Here is a 16,390-nt window from a genome sequence, read left to right as displayed (position 1 = left end):
GGTGGGTTTTTTTGCAATCACATTATGATGGTTAAAATGGTATCTTTATTATCTTGAATGGACAGATTAGTGGGAGGTTAAGGAAAGGGCTCTATCATTTCCACTTGTTCACTTTATTATATTATCTCCAACTTGTGGTTACTCACCAGAATCATTTGATAAACCTTAAATCCACTTAACCACACACAGATAAACTCAAATTGAGTTATTCCCAGTGTTTCCTCAAGTACCTAATGTACAGGGCTGATTTGGGGCCACACTGCTTGTGACCATCATTCATTCTAATTGGTCAGTGCCTCAGCCACAGTGTTTTTGTTGTTGTTGTTTAACATATTTTTAATATGTAGGTCAGTCTGCTCCGTAGACCAAATTAGAGATCTCATATTAAGCCATATTTTTTTCCTTATTTATTTATTTATATTGATTTCAAAGAGGAAGGGACAGGGAGCGATAAAAACATCAATGATGAGAGGGAATCATTGATCGGCTGCCTCCTGCACACCCCACACTGGGGATTGAGCCTGCAACCTGGGCATGTGCCCTGACCAGGAATCAAACCAGCAACCCTTCAGTACACAGGACAATGCCCAACCCACTGAGCCACACCAGCCAGGACTGATCTCTGAACTTTTTATTGGCCTCCTGCCCCCCCACCCCAAGGTGTGCCCCACTTCTGCTGCCCGTAACTTTGGTGTCATTGACCTCAGACACCACTTTTCCGTCCACAATCCTGTGGGTGATGGTCTTTTGGATGGATTGTATGGAGGGGCTGTTGTCTTGGGCATCACCAAGACGGAAGTCCTCCCCTTCTTGCAGCAGGTGGGGCAGGTGGTGATCTCAGACTCCAGTTTTACCTTGATGTTCAGCAGGGCCTCATACTCCTGAGCCTGGCACTGCTCCTCTGCCCAGATCTGGGCCAGCTCTGCCTCCAGGGGCAGCAGGATCTGGTTGAGCTGTTCTGTCTTCATGACATAGCGCATCTCCACCTCCCTCAGGCTGTTCTCCCAGCTGGCCTTCAGATTCCTCATCCAGTCCAGGTCGAGCTCCAAGGACTGGACGTACGTCTCAGCTCTGCATCATCCCAGCAGCTCCTATCTCAGCAGTCTGCAAGGTGACCACTGTGGTGCTCTCCTCAATCTGCTAGGATCAGTACTTGTCTAGCTCCTCTAGGTTCTTCCGAGCCAGCTCTTCATACTGGGCCTGGGTGTCCACCAGAATCTTCTGAGGTCCTGAGATTTGGGGCCATCCAACTCCATGGTCAACCCAGAGTTGGCAGTCTGATTCTGTAGACCATTTATTTCCTCCTTGTGGTTCTTCTTGAAGAGCAGCTCCTCGAGAGCCCCCCTCTGTCTCCAGAGACCTTTCAGAGACCACTGATGTCACTCTCCACAGACTGGCGCATGGCCAGCTCTGTCTCATACTTCACTCTGAAGTCAGCAGCAGCAAGACAGGCACTGTCAATCTGTAGAATGGTGGGGGCATTTTCCACAGAAGTTGTGAAGATCTGAGCCCTCAGATTCTCAATGATTTTGAAATAATGCCCCCAGCCCCTGGCCTGGGGTGGCTTCTTCCCTAGGTGTTCCTGGATTTTGCTCTCCAGGAACACCTAGTGAAGGCTGATTATCAGCCTCCGGATTTCTCTCCCTCTCCAGGTAGGAGGCCAGGTTACTTAGGCATGGCATAGTCTCCTTCTCACTCTAGATATCCCCCTACGCCTGCTAGACCTCTGGCTATCACTGCAGCCAAGCCCCTGGACCCTCAGCTACCCTACCTACTGGTAGAGTGGGACACAGAGGTCCGGGAGCCTGAGCCCCTACATAAATGCTGGCCATGCTGTTGGCTGGTCGAGCTGGTTGGTAGCTGGGGGATTGCATGGAGCCCAGGGTCCCGTGGTTTGTGGGAAAGCTAGAGCTCATGTTGTTCAGGGAGGAAGGCAAGAAGCTAAGACTCAGGTTCAAGCAACCAATGTTTTACTCTTTTTTTTTCTCACCTGAGGATACTTTTTCCATTGATTTTTTTTTTTTTTTTTTTTTAGTGACAGTGGAGGGAAGGGAGGAAGGGGGGAGAGTGAGAAACATGGATGTGAGAGAGTCACATTGATTAGTTGCCTCCCACACTCGACCCTAACAGGGTTGGAAAACCTGCAACCAAGGTACATGTCCTTAATTGGGAATTGAACCCACAACTCTTCCGTCCATAGTCTGACGCTCTAACCATTGACCTAAACCAGCCAGGACATGTTTTACTCTTAATATGGCATTTGCTGTAAGTTTGCAACCCTTCTTTTTAAGTTATATTGAGTTTGTTTACATTTAATACTATCTAATAAAAGAGAAACATGGTAATTAGCATACAACCGCTACCCTTCCCATTGGCTAATCAGGACAATATGCAAATTAACTGCCAGCCAAGATGGCGGCCGGCAGCCAGGCAGCTTAAACTGAACATGAGGCTTGCTTGCTTCAGTGACGGAGGAAACCAACATTCCCCGCCTGCCTTGCCGTCCTCTGAGCCTGCAGTTTGAAACATTGTAACAAATATAGAAGCTAAACAAAACCCCAGAAACCTGCTTTCAGCGAGCCCGGGATCTCAGAGCTGGAGTTGATACAGAGTTTCGATTATAGAACCAAAACAAACCAGATACCTTCTTTCAGTGGCGGAGGCCTAAGAGCTGGAGCCTCAGAGCTAAAGCTGGCCCAGAATAAAAAGAAAAAAAAGAAAAAAAAAGAAAAAAAGGAGCGGTTGGGAGCTTCCGTCACCCGCCAGCCTGAAAACAGCCCTCAGTCCCTCACCCAGACTGGCCAGGCACCCCAGTGGGGACCCCCACCCTGAAGAGTGTGTGACCAGCTACAAACAGCCATCATCCCCTCACCCAGGCTGGCCAGGCACCCCAGTGGGGACCCCCACCCTGATCCAGGACACCCTTCAGGGCAAACCAGCCGGCCCCCACCCATGCACCAGGCCTCTATCCTATATAGTAAAAGGGTAATATGCCTCCCAGCACTGGGATCAGCGTGACAGGGGGCAGCGTCCAAACCCCCTGATCGCCCTGCGGCTCTGTGTGTGACAGGGGGCGGGGCCACAACCTCCCTATCCGCCTGCTCAGTTCGTGACAGGGGAAGGCTCCCCAACCCCCTGATCAGCCCTGCTCTGTGCCTGATAGGGGGGAGCTCCCCAACCCCCTGATCACCCTGCGGCTCTGTGTGTGACAGGGTGCGGCGCACCAACCCCCCCACCCCACGGGCCCTGCTCTGTGACGGAGTAGAGCCATAACCTCCCCATCTGCCCTGCTCTGAGTGTGAGAGTGGCGGCGCCCCAACCCCCTGATCAGCCCTGCTCTGTGGGTGATAGAGGGTGGCGCCCCAACCCCCCACCCCCCACGGACCCTGCTCTGTGTGTGGTGGGGTAGAGCCATAACCTCCCCATCAGCCCTGCCCTGAGTGTCACAGTGGCAGCGCCCCAAACCCCTGATTGGCCCTGCTCTGTGGGTGATAGAGGGCGGCGCCCCAACCCACTGATCCGTCCTGCTCTGTGTGTGACAGGGGGCGGTGCCCCAACTCCCCTATCGGCCCTACTCTGTGAGTGACAGGGGGCAGCTCCCCAACCCCCTGATGGGCCCTGCTCTGTGCGTGACAGGGGGGAGCTCCCCAACCCCCTGATCGACCCTGCTCTGTGGGTGACAGGGGGTGGCGCCGCAACCTCCCCATCGACCCTGCCTTGAGTGTGATGGGGCGGTGCCCCAACCCCCCAATCGGCCCTATCCTGAGCATGACTGAGGGTGGCATCGCAACCTCCTGATCCACCCTGCTCTGTGCATGACAGGGGGTGGCGCCCCAACTCCCCAATCGGCCCTGCTCTGAGCCCAACCAGGGGCTGCACCTAGGGATTGGGCCTACCCTCTGCCACCCGGGAGCAGGCCTAAGCCAACAGGTCGTTATCTCCCAAGGGGTCCCAGACTGCGAGAGGGCACAGGTCGGGCTAAGAGACCTCCCCCCCCCCCCCCCCCGCCAGTGCACAAATTTTTGTGCACCGGGCCTCTAGTAATTGTAATAAATGCTTATAGAATAAATGCATATGTGAATTTCTTCACACCTCATTTGTGTTTTGGGGGGTTTTTGGTGTAAAATATCACCCGAGGATATTTTTCCATTGGTTTTTTAGGGAGAGTGGAAGAGAGAGGGAACGAGAGAGAGAAATATCTATGTTAGAGAAACATCAACTGGTTGCCTCCTGCATGAGCCCAGACTAGGGCCCGAGCCAGGAAGGAGTCTGCAACCAAGGTACGTGCCCTTGACCAGAATCAGACCCGGGACCCTTTGGTCCGCAGGCTGATGCGCTCTCCACTGAGCCAAACCAGCTAGGACTGTTTTTATTTGTTTTTTGGGGTTTTTTTTTAACCATAGTTAACATGAACATGTAAAATGAGGGCTAAATGCAGTCTGATATGATTAGTCAATTTGATATTTGATGATATGTAATATGAATTAAATTGAACTTTTTTTCCTTCCAGTAAAAACTTCATTTTTAAAATATGTTTTAATCGATATTTTTTTAAGAAAGGAAGGAAGAGGGAGAGAGACATCAATGAAACATTGATCAGCTGCCTCCTGCACACCCCTTACTGGGGGTTGAGCCTGCAACTCAGGCATGTGCGCTGACCAGGAATTGAACCGGACCTTTTGGTGCATTAGATGACACTCAACCATCTGAGCCACATTGGCCAGAGCAAAACTTCATTTTCTTATGTCAGCTTTCTCCCAATCCATTAATAAATTAAGAACTGAACTGGAACAGGAGAGAGGTCCCATTTTAAATTCAAACAAAGTAAAGACATTCAGACTTAACTATAGACAATGGTAATGCCATTTAACAAGATTAATTCAATGTATATGTAACAGTCTACAAACATAAGGTTTTCCGCATGGCACAGCCCTATACTGCAATCACTCATAATAATTCAACTGCTTTCGCATTTGGCAATATCATACAAATGAATTTGCTGATTACTAGCAATATTACAAAATGAACCCAGGGCCACATAATCAAGAGTCACAACAACAAAGAAACTAGGAATGCAGGTCAAGGCAGGATTTTGCAGCTGGCTAGATATGATGCAATTTGCCTGATTATCATTTAGGTATTTGCTGTAATGAATAAAGTAAGTATCTCCCAAGTTACTAGAAAAAAGGTATTACCTATCACCATTCTGTGACCAGGAAATTAAAATGTTTCCTGAATTTATAATTCAAAGAAAAAATTCTTTAAGAAGAACCATTCTCTATGTGCACAATAGAAGCTCTATTTAAGAATCACATTTAGACAATATGACATTAAAGTTCTATGGGAAAAAGTAAGACAGCTTTTAATTTTGCTTTCATATCAAACTAATAGAGTACTTAAAAATTCAAGAAGAGTGTGGGTTAGTCTGATTCAAGAAGTGCTTTCAAAATTCAACCACCTAGCTTCTTTTCAGGAGAAACTGTACATCATCACAAATATTTTCTAACTTAACTTTTGGAGAAGGAAATGGAAAATCAAACCCACAGCACAATGGTTGTGGTAGATATTTCCTCCTCAGCATCAGGCAAAGCCTTCTTATAACCATTCTATTTCAACAGGTGATTCAGCTGGTCCTGTAGATCCGATGACTGCTCAACACTAGAAATTAGAGAAAAAGTTTATGCAGAATGAGCAATAAAGACATCTCCACAAATTATTTGTACTTTAACATATAAGTACTGTTGAGGCTAAATCAACAAGTACATTGGTCTCCTAGGGTCCCAGAAGTTTTTAAACAACGAAGAAAAGGTTTGTAGAGCCTATTAGTAGTGTAAACAATATTACAAGGGACAGATTTAGTCCACTAAAAAAAAAAAAAAAAAAAGGCTGTTTAATGATGTTAGCACATTTACTCTACTTAATGATGATCACCAATGTAAAAAGTTTTCTTAAGGTTGGTCTCCACACCCTGTAACTCTCAGAAAGCCTTTCCTAGTAGTGCATGCCTTTGAAATATACTGTATTCTTTATGTCCCAAATGAGCTATGCCAGAGTGTCTATCAATTTAAGGGCATCTGTCTACCAGAGTTATGCACTAATCCTAGGCCCTGCAGTATAATTCCCTATAGCCTACCTCAGTTGGCTACCCACTCCCCTATCTGTGGGGTTACTTACTTCTTCTGAATAGCTTCTTGCCTAAATCAGAAAAGGAAGGAGGAAAACAAACATAAGAAAATTCAGTGGACTAGTAGAAGTTATTTACAGCCAGATATATACAGGCAGAACACATTTCCAACTTATGTCACATTCTATATTTCTGTCCATTCCATCCTAAGTTTGTGCTCATGAATCTGTTCACTACCAGAGTGCAGAGCTGCCGAAAAGATAGGTTCTAAACCTAAGGAGGTAGCAATATCCTATCACAGAGTGTAGGATGTAGTTTCACAAACTACATGCATGACTCAAATTTGGTTTGCGGAGTATGTAGCAGGGGTCCTCAAACTTTTTAAACAGGGGGCCAGTTCACTGTCCCTCAGACTGTTGGAGGGCCGGACTATAGTTTAAAAAAAAACTGTGAACAAATTCCTATGCACACTGCACATCTCTTATTTTGAAGTAAAAAACCAAAACGGGAACAAATACAATATTTGTATTTGCATGTGGCCCGCGGGCCGCAGTTTGAGGACCCCTGGTATGTAGAGTCAAATGGTCACATAGCTGATATGTACACACCCAATGAATGAACATCTAGTTATTTAAATATCAAGTTAAATTCCCAACCATACATTTCCAGAAGGTACCTAAGTATAATATCAACTACATAAAATATAAAACAAAATTAAATAAGATGAAAAGCTAATTAAATCATAACATTATCCAAAGTTATAATGGAGAAGATGTCTTTACATTCCAAAATCTCCTGGATGATTTACACGTAGCTAGGGCTGCGCTACCTGTGGGGAGTGTAGGATATAGGTCAGTTACACTTGACTCCCCACTGAAGGAGCAGACTCCCCAGGAGAAAGCTCGAGCACAGACAATCAACAAATACTAATTAAGTGACTACTGGGTGCCAAGCACTGTGCTAGCATGGTCCTGGCATGGGCCCTGCCATTATGGGGTTTACAGTCCCTTCCTCTCAGAAGCTCTCAAATTAACACAGAAAGGTTCACCAAAGGTGGTCCCTGCTCCTGATCTCACCCCTCACCCCGACTTCTGCAATCTTTTCCGGAAGGAACTCATCCTTGACCAGCCCCACCAGTATTCCCAACTCCTGCTTCCATAGGAAAAACAGCTGAAGCACCAACACAGCAAGCAGCGGCCATATTTGTAGCAAGTAGTCAGCGGAGAGGGCATACTCACTGGTATTGAAGATGTGTAGTTATTATTGCCATTTTCCTTAAACTCTGCATTAAAAAAAGAGAAATAGAACATCACACTCCCTTGTAGCCACACAAACTATATATATAAAACCCAATTCATAAAAGAAATGGTTTCTTACATCTTCTGAGCGCAAGATGGCATCTTCCTGTAGTACCATGTTCCGAGCTGCCTGACCTAGCAGCTGGAAGACAAAAATAAAATGGTAATATTCAAAATTTCCAAACTTTCTGTATCCTCTCTGCAGCTGTTATGCCTCTGCCCTCTCTTCTCCCACCCTCTCCTATACAACTGCCAACACTCTAAATGTAATGGAGGACACTGTTCCATTTGTTCATGTTAAAAATCCATTTCTTTGTCACTGTGGCAGCTGTGGCATGGGCTCAACACCTGTTCCAAAGGCCACTTCCTGAGAAATGCAGTGCTCCGTACCTGCTGAGTTCTCTGCATAGCTTATTAGTCTAGTGCTGTGAGAAGTCTGCAAATTAAAAAGGCAACCTTTGGTTCCACAAGCCCATTGAAAAGCTAACTTCTGATTTTTTAAAGGCAAATTTGAGATTTGGAGTGGTTTGAGAGGAGCGAGGGGCAGGGGTTAGGATAGGACTGAAGGCTAGAAGGAATGCAGCTGCTTAGAAGTGGAATAAGAGCTCCAGAGAGGGAGGGAAAGGCTTGGGAAGAAGCTCAGGATTGAAAGTGGGAAACCTAGAGGTGAAGGATAGCCAGATGGGGGTGGGGAAGAAAAAAGAGAAGAGAAATGTGAAATCTTTAATGAGTTCACTGATGGCTGGGCCCTGAGCTCTGATTCAGTGGGGTGGTCTGTGGTCAAAGAGAGGGGACTCAACACTGAGAGGCAAGAAGAGATCAACAGAGGTTTCGGGCCTACAGTCGCACCCTGATCCTGGCAGATGCTGTCGGCCTTGTAAAGGGAGCTATTGTTATGTGTGTCCCCCAACCTTCCTTGTTCCTTTGGGTCAGAGTGATTACGGTAGGAAGGGGACCCATGGCTTCAAATTAACTAGGAACACGAGCACTGCTACAGCCACCAGATTCCTTCCCTCATGGTAACTTCTATTTATTGTCGTTTTTACATTTTAAAATTAATAAACCTTTACATACTTCTAATGTCAAAACAATAAAATAAGACCTTCTATTCCAGTGATGGCGAACCTTTTGAGCTCGGCGTGTCAGCATTTTGAAAAACCCTAACTTAACTCTGGTGCCGTGTCACATATAGAAATTCTTTGATATTTGCAACCATAGTAAAACAAAGATTTATATTTTTTATATTTATTTTATATATTTAAATGCCATTTAACAAAGAAAAATCAACCAAAAAAATGAGTTCGCGTGTCACCTCTGACATGCGTGTCATAGATTCGCCATCACTGTTCTATCCCATAGTCTCTCACCTTACTTGAAAGGTAACCTACAATATGCCCTCTTCCATACCCTGCTATTTTCACTTGACAACAAACACTTAGCTGAATCTGCAGCATTTTCATTCAATCTCTTGCTTTAAGGGCTGCACAGCACTCCACTGTACATGTCCCATAGGAGTATTCAAAGTCCCATAAGAGTATGTGGACTTTGGGACTGTTTCCAGTTTTTTGTTATTATGAGTGCTACAAAAAAAGTACCGTAAATATCTTTGCTCCTTTTTGCCAGTCTATCTTTGGGACAGACTCATAAAGTCATGATTGTAACAGCTAGATCAGAGGGTTTTAATTTTGCTACATATTGCCAAGTTCCTCTTCCATTAGAGTTATGCCATTTTGAATTCCCACTTTACAATGTCTGAGAGTGCCTGTTCCTTCCTGTGGCCACTTTTAAGTAGCAAACTCCAATCTCCTATAGATGGGGGATGTGACTGACAAACTGATGGCAGAAAAAGGGGTCCTAATGGAATCTTCATTCACTCATTCATTCATTCATTCATTCAATGAATATTTATTAAGTTCCTATGATATGCCAATAAGAGACATAGTCACTTTCCTAATGGGGCTCACAGGAGGGGGTTACAAAGAGGACACAGGCATCACAATACCTGCCGTGAGTGCGAGTGCTGAGGGAAAGCACTGGATGCCTTGAGCACATGGCCCTGGGGGGGCCGGAGGGGTATGTCTAATCCATTACAGGGGCAGGTGTTCAGGGAGTGGTTTCTAAAAGAGATGTCTTCTAAGCTGAGACTTAAAGGTCGGGGTTTAGAATTCCTCATCAGTGTACCAGTAATTTTACAGAAAAGTGGCATGATCAGATTTACCATTTTATAGGTGTGGTAAGTAGAATGGACTAGAGAGGGACTGAAGGCAGGGAGATTGGTTAGGAGAACACTGCAGTATTCTAAGCCAGCAACCAGAGTGGCCGGAACCACAGACGTGGCAGTAAATAAAAAAGGGGCCCTGGCCAGTTTTGTTCAGTGGTTAGTGTGTCAGCCCATTAGGGTTGCATTTTGATCCCCGGCTCTGGTGGGGGCGCATTCGGCAACCAATCGATGTTTCTCTCTTTCTCTCTCCCTCTCACTTCCCCCACCCCCTTCCACTCTCTCTGAAAAAGCAATGGAAAAAAATATCCTCTGGTGAGGACTGACAACAAAAAAAGGGGGGGAGGGTGGAAAGGGGTTGAGAGACTTTTAGAAGACAGACTTGGTGTGATTGCCTGGAACGCTGTTGTAATGCAGGGCCAAGGGCGTTCCTTTGATGACAGATGTAGTTGGTGGCATTGTACATCATTTTCTTACATCAACCGACCACACACATAGTGTATGATCTAAGGTTTTCAGTTTGGGTTTCTTCTGAGTACTGAGTCTTTGTAGATTTCTAGGGTTTTCACCCCAGACCTTTACCACTGTCTTGCTCATAATTAACTCAACAGCTGCTTGTCTTAGTACTCATCTTCCACAAGTATTTCTGACTTTCCACTTAGTATTCATAGCAATAGCAACCCTCTTTTCTTTTTTGCACTCACAGTTCATTGTTTTCCATATTATCCCGTTAGATAATGTCATTTCAATAACAAGCTAAGCGCTTTACACAGGTTTAGGGGAAAAACAAAAAGGACCCCCACTAAGCACACGATTCACCTGTGCTGTGGACACACTGGTGTGTTTCTCCTCACTTCGTGCCAGCCACAGTGGCCTCCATGCATTTATTGTGCACATGCCCATCTCAAGGTTTCGCACCTGCTACTTCCTTGGATCTCTCTGCCTCCATTTTGCCCACATGACTTGCTCCCTCACTTCATTCTAGTGCAGTGGTTCTCAACCTTCCTAATGCCGCGACCCTTTAATACAGTTCCTCATGTTGTGGTGACCCCCAGCCATAAAATTATTTTCGTTGCTACTTCATAACTGTAATGTTGCTACTGTTATGAATCGTAATGTAAATATCTGATATGCAGGATGTATTTTCATTGTTACAAGTTGAACATAAAGCAAAGTGATTGATCACAAAAACAATATGTAATTATATATGTGTTTTCCGATGGTCTTAGGCGACCCCTGTGAAAGGCTCGTTCGACCTCCAAAGGGGTCGCGACCCACAGGTTGAGAACCGCTGTTCTAGTGTCTGCTCAAATGTCACATTCTCAGAGAGCCCTTTCCTGGCAACCTGTTTCAGTAAACCCTTTCGTCACTCTCTAGCCCCAGCTTTATTTTTCTTCACAGTATTTATAACCACCTGATTCTCGTATGTGTGTCATGTGTTTGTCTCCTCACCAAAATGTTAGCTTCCTAAGTACAGGGACTTTGTTTTGTCTCCTGACACACAGCAAATACTCAATAGGTGTTTATTAAATGAATACTGTGGAAGGAATGTTTTACATATGGAAATTGTCAGTTCAAACAAAATATCTATGTGGAATCTGCTGAAGAGAGAAGCAGTGCTCTATGGGGTTGAGAAGGAGTGAAATCAGTAAGACACCCCAATAACCTCATAGTCTACTAAAGAAAATGGCAAGGTATGTAAGCAACTATAGAAGAAGGAAATACAGTATGTGGAAAGTATCATGTAAGAGATTCAGTAAAAAGATGAAGTTCATATGCGTTCCCACTCCAGGGAGCTCGGGGCACCTTTCCCTTCCCCCTCCTCTTCCCTCTCAGGTGTGCATTTCCTAACTCTAAGGAACCCCACAGGCTTGTAACTGGGGAGCAGTGGGCAGCGGCAGCGCTCGTACCAGGCTGACCCCTGACCCTGTCTCCAAGGCCCCCTTTTCTCAGATTTCCCAGAGAGCCAAAGCAGCCCCACCCAGGCTCTCCTGTTGCTTCCTCTATCCTAAGCCCTTTCTTGTTTCACTGACCCCAGCTTTAATAAATGTACTCTCAAAATAATAAAAATTAAAAGAGAGAAAATACTGACCTCACCAGCTGATTGCTCAACAGAAAGTTTGCAGGCCAGAGATTGGCCCAAAATACTCAAAGTGAGGAAAAGCTAAGACCTAGAGCTCATGGTCCAGTCTCTTTCGGTTAGACTCACCAATAAGGAGGGACCAGACCCAATATAAGTGATATCCACAGGTCACTCACTCCCTAATTTTATTTCATTAATAGCTTTCCTCTTTAACTTCAGCTAACCCTTATGTAAAGGGTAGCAAAATCATCTGCTTAGAATTTGCTATTCTTGCATTCCCTACAGTGGTCGGCAAACTCATTAGTCAACAGAGCCAAATATCAACAGTACAAAGATTGAAATTTCTTTTGAGAGCCAAATTTTTTAAACTTAAACTATATAGGTAGGTACATTGTTATTAACTTAATTAGGGTACTCCTAAGGCTTAGGAAGAGCCACACTCAAGGGGCCAAAGAGCCGCATGTGGCTCATGAGCCGCAGTTTGCCGACCACAGACCTAGGAGATACATGTTGAACAATCAAGTGTCAAATTAGCAAACAGAAATGAGTATGAAGTCAGTAACCTGGGTGATCATCAATCAGTCACTAACCAAATGCTAGGATCACCATCCATCGCAGTCTGTTTTCATAACAATAAAACACATTAAGTTTAAAAGTGTCAACCTCCTTGTGTTGTTCAAACAAGCCAGAGTAAAAATAAGCCCTCTATTGTGTTGAGGAAGCTTTCAAAATGAAATTGGAAGTTCTGCAGAAGCTTGTGTACTTGGACATCTTGATATATAAATATAATTCTAAATATGAAATATGGTTAATAGAAAATACCAGTATTTATAGAGGGGGGAGATGATCCTATATAGGTTTTACTTTTTTTGGTCTTTTAATTCAAAAATGTATGAAACATAGAATTTTTTAAAAAAAAATTCTACATGATTAGCACTAAGAAGCAAAAATGTTCTGTTAAGAATGGAAAGAATTTTGAAAGGAGGAAGCAGATTAAAAGATACTCAGACACCTGCAAGTTATAAAAACCTAAATGTAACTGCTAAATTTTATAGTTCATTAAGAACATTTAAAAGAGATAAAGGGCCCTAACCAGTTTGGCTCAGTGGATAGAGCAGGGGTGGGCAAACTTTTTGACTCGAGGACCACAATGGGTTCTTAAACTGGACCGGAGGGCCGGAACAAAAGTATGGATGGAGTGTTTGTGTGACCTAATATAAATTCAAAGTAAACATCCTATCTAATAAAACAGAAACATGGTAATTGGCATACAACCGCTACCCTTCCCATTGGCTAATCAGCAAGATATGCAAATTAACTGACAGCCAAGATGGCGGCCTGCAGCCAGGCAGCTGGAAACTAACATGAGGCTTGCTTGCTTTAGTGATGAAGGAAGCCAAAGCTTCCCCGCCTGCCTTGCCGGCCTCTCAGCTGCACTCTAAGCAACTATGTTACAAAAATAGAAGCTAAACAAAACCCCTGGCTTCAGCCAGCAGGACCACAACATTGTTTCAAATACAGAAGGGTAAACAAAGGCCAGAAACCTGCTTTCAGCAGTGGAAGTCTCATAGCTGGAGCCGAGCCTCAGAGCTAAAGCTGGCCCAGAATGAAATGAAAAAAGGAAAAAAGGACAGGTTGGGAGCTTCAGTCACCTGTCAGCCTGAAAACGGCCCTCAGTCCCTCACCCAGGCTGGCCAGGCACCCCAGTGGGGACCCCCACCCTGAAGGGTGTGTGACCAGCTGCAAACAGCCGTCATCCCCTCACCCAGGCTGGCCAGGCACCCCAGTGGGGACCCCCACCCTGATCCAGGACACCCTTCAGGGCAAAGCAGCCGGCACCCACCCGTGTACCAGGCCTCTATCCTATATAGTAAAAGGGTAATATGCCTCCCAGCACTGGGATCAGTGGAGCCGAGAGGCCTCCCAGCACTGGGATCAGTGGTGCAGCGAGGCGTCCTGGCACCGGGATCAGCGTGACAGGGGGCAGCAACCAAACCCCCCTGATCAGCCCTGCTCTGTGTGTGACAAGGTGCGGCGCCCCAACCCCCCCCCCCCCCACGGGCCCTGCTCTGTGTGTGACGGGGTACAGCCATAGCCTCCCCATCGGCCCTGCCCTGAGTGTGACAGTGGCAGCGCCCCAACCCCCTGATCCGCCCTGCTCTGTGTGTGACAGGGGGTGGTGCCCCAACTCCCCTATCGGCCCTACTCTGTGAGTGACAGGGGGGAGCACCTCAACCCCCTGATCAGCCCTGCTCTGTGCATGACAGGGGGGAGCTTCCCAACCCCCTGATCAACCCTGCTCTGTGTGTGACAGGGGGCGGTGTCCCAACTCCCCAATTGGCCCTGCTCTGAGCCCAACCAGGGGCTGCACCTAGGGATTGGGCCTGCCCTCTGACACCCGGGAGCGGGCCTAAGCCAGCAGGGCGTTATCTCCCGAGGGGTCCCAGACTGCAAGAGGGTACAGGCCAGGCTGAGGAACCCCCCCTCCCCACCGAGTGCACAAATTTTTGTGCACCGGGCCTCTAGTCATTACATAAAAGGATATGGTCTTTTTCTTTTTAGTTTTATTCATTTCGAACGGGCCAGATCCGGCCCATGGGCCAGAGTTTGCCCATGGCTGGGATAGAGCATCAGCCTGCGGACTCAAGGGTCCCAGGTTCGATTCCAGGCAAGGGCATGTGCCTTGGTTGTGGGCACATCCCCAACAGGGAGAGTGCAGGAAGCAGCTGATCGGTGTTTCTCTCTCATCGATGTTTCTAACTCTCTATCCCTCTCCCTTCCTCTCTGTAAAAAATCAATAAAATATATTTTTAAAAAAATAAAAATAATTAAAAAAAATAAAAGAGATAAAGGTCTTGCCCAACTGGTGTGGCTCGGTGTTTGAGCATCAACCTATGAACCAGTAAGTCATGGTTCGTGTCCAGGCACATTTAAAAAAAAAAGAGAGAGAGATAAAGGTCTTAATACTTTAGAGTATTGTCTCTCTGATCTCTCCATTCTTTGTAAATGTCAATTAATGTAAATAACATAATAAATACTGTCTTTTGACAAAATAGAATATCCAGGAAAATGAGTATTTTTCAGTAGCAAATATAGTTTAGCAATGGAAATGTTTTAACTGAATGAATCAATCCCAACGTTTGTGTATGTCCTTTTTTGGGGTTTGGAACTAGACTCATCAGTGATTAATGTTCCATTAGTTGGTGTAGAAATCTGGCTTCTCCATGATACCTGTCAGTGAAGATGAAGATTATTTCTCAAAAAGAATCCATATGTCCAGTGTTTCTTTTAATAAAGTATGCTACTGTTAAATAAATATGAAAATAAATAAAATTTTAAAATTTTAACCATAAAAAAGTAAAGGAAATATTAATGACAAAAACTTTTTTAAAAGGGAAAGTAAGTAAGTAAATAAATAAATAAGACAGAAACCCAAGAATGTGCCCAGTAAGACAAATCAAAAAATAATAAATCCATAGACAGGTGATGCACAAAAGATGGAAGACATCTGGGATGTTAAAGGCAAAACCATGCGGAATTTGGGGGCCGGAAGAGACAGAGACAACCCGGAGAAACAAATGAGGAACTGGTTAGGATTACTCTCTCCCCCTCCTCGCCCCCTGTCGTCCTGCGACCACCGCTGCTTTTTAAAACCCCGATTCCCATCCTCTCGTTCCTTTCCCCTCCGGTACCGCTGGTCCTCCCAGCACTACACTTCCCAGAATGCAACATTGACCTCCGCGGACGAGCTCTACTCGCCGCCACAACCCACAGCCCACTATTCCCAAGATGCAACGCGACCCCCTTTCCACCGCCTGGAAAGCCCGCAGTCGCGGGGGCCCGAGGCCCGGGCCCGGGGGGTGTGCCGCCGCTCACCTCGGAGCTCCGCGAGCCCTTCAGCACCTGCTTGGTGAGGGCGATGACGTCGGTACCGCAGGTGTTCACCTTCTCCGTGAGCAGCCCCTTCACGGACTGACCGAACCGCGCCTGCGAGTCTGGCGCCCCGGTCGCCATCCCCTCGCCGCGGCTAGTGAACGCCTCCGCAGGGCGATGGCGAGTCGCCGGGGCCAAAAGAGCCGCAAAGCGGAAGGAAACGAGGAGGCAAGGAAGGGACGCATTGTGCCGAGCAGAGGTTCATCTTGGCTAATTTTACATTCACTTAAAATGCTCAGTTGCTACCCGAAAGAAAGGTCCCGAGCAAACATCTCTGGAGGAAATGGAGGACAGTTTCAGTAAATTCGTGGTGTAAAGTCAGAAGGCCATTTGTGTGGCTGCAAAGTATGCAACCTCTGCGTCGTGTGTTCCTCATCAGTAAAATAAAAATAATGTTAAAATCTCCAAAGCGTTATGAGAGTAAATGAAGATCATTCCGTTCCACTGTAACAGCACAGTGCTTGTATTTGTGAGCGAAATACAAACGCTGTGCTGGGCGGAGGATAAAGAACCGAGACACAGACAGTCCTTGTGCCAAGGCGCTCCCAGGCTGATGAGGCCTGTAAACAGGAACAACCCAACAGAAAAACTGGTAAAGTTCACAGGCAATTTTTTAAAAAACAAATGGCCAATAAATGTAAAAAGTTATCAGCACCACTAGTCTTTTTTTTTTTTCTCTTAATCCTCACCCGAGGATATTTTGGGGAGAGTAGAAGGGAGAGGGAGAGGGAGAG

General features: G+C 45.9%; 1 protein-coding gene and 1 pseudogene across 3 annotated transcripts; both read right to left on the bottom strand.

Moving 5' to 3' along the window:
* Window positions 1-550: 550 nt before the first annotated feature.
* Window positions 551-1,916, bottom strand: LOC308529230 (keratin, type I cytoskeletal 18-like; annotated as a pseudogene). The gene is made up of 2 exons: window positions 1,818-1,916; window positions 551-1,606 (listed from the first exon to the last, which is right to left on the bottom strand). The product of its transcript is annotated as a keratin, type I cytoskeletal 18-like (transcript).
* Window positions 1,343-15,877, bottom strand: BORCS7 (BLOC-1 related complex subunit 7). Of its 2 annotated transcripts, XR_013996737.1 has the most exons (6): window positions 15,600-15,877; window positions 7,502-7,564; window positions 7,363-7,406; window positions 6,175-6,195; window positions 5,545-5,658; window positions 1,343-1,462 (listed from the first exon to the last, which is right to left on the bottom strand). XR_013996737.1 is itself a non-coding variant. In XM_081104630.1 (5 exons), exons 1-5 carry the CDS (start codon window positions 15,735-15,737, stop codon window positions 5,607-5,609), a joined length of 318 nt encoding a protein of 105 aa, XP_080960756.1. In that variant the 5' UTR covers window positions 15,738-15,877; the 3' UTR covers window positions 5,347-5,606. The 2 variants fall into 2 exon arrangements, 1 of the variants encoding a protein (XP_080960756.1); XM_081104630.1 differs by lacking the exon at window positions 1,343-1,462 and having other exon boundaries at window positions 5,347-5,658.
* Window positions 15,878-16,390: the final 513 nt, after the last annotated feature.

This window comes from Myotis nattereri, assembly GCF_964212035.1.
Source record: "Myotis nattereri genome assembly, chromosome: 13".
Taxonomy (NCBI): domain Eukaryota; kingdom Metazoa; phylum Chordata; class Mammalia; order Chiroptera; family Vespertilionidae; genus Myotis; species Myotis nattereri.
Note: the sequence above shows the minus strand (reverse complement) of the source record. Positions and strands in the feature narration are given on the sequence as shown.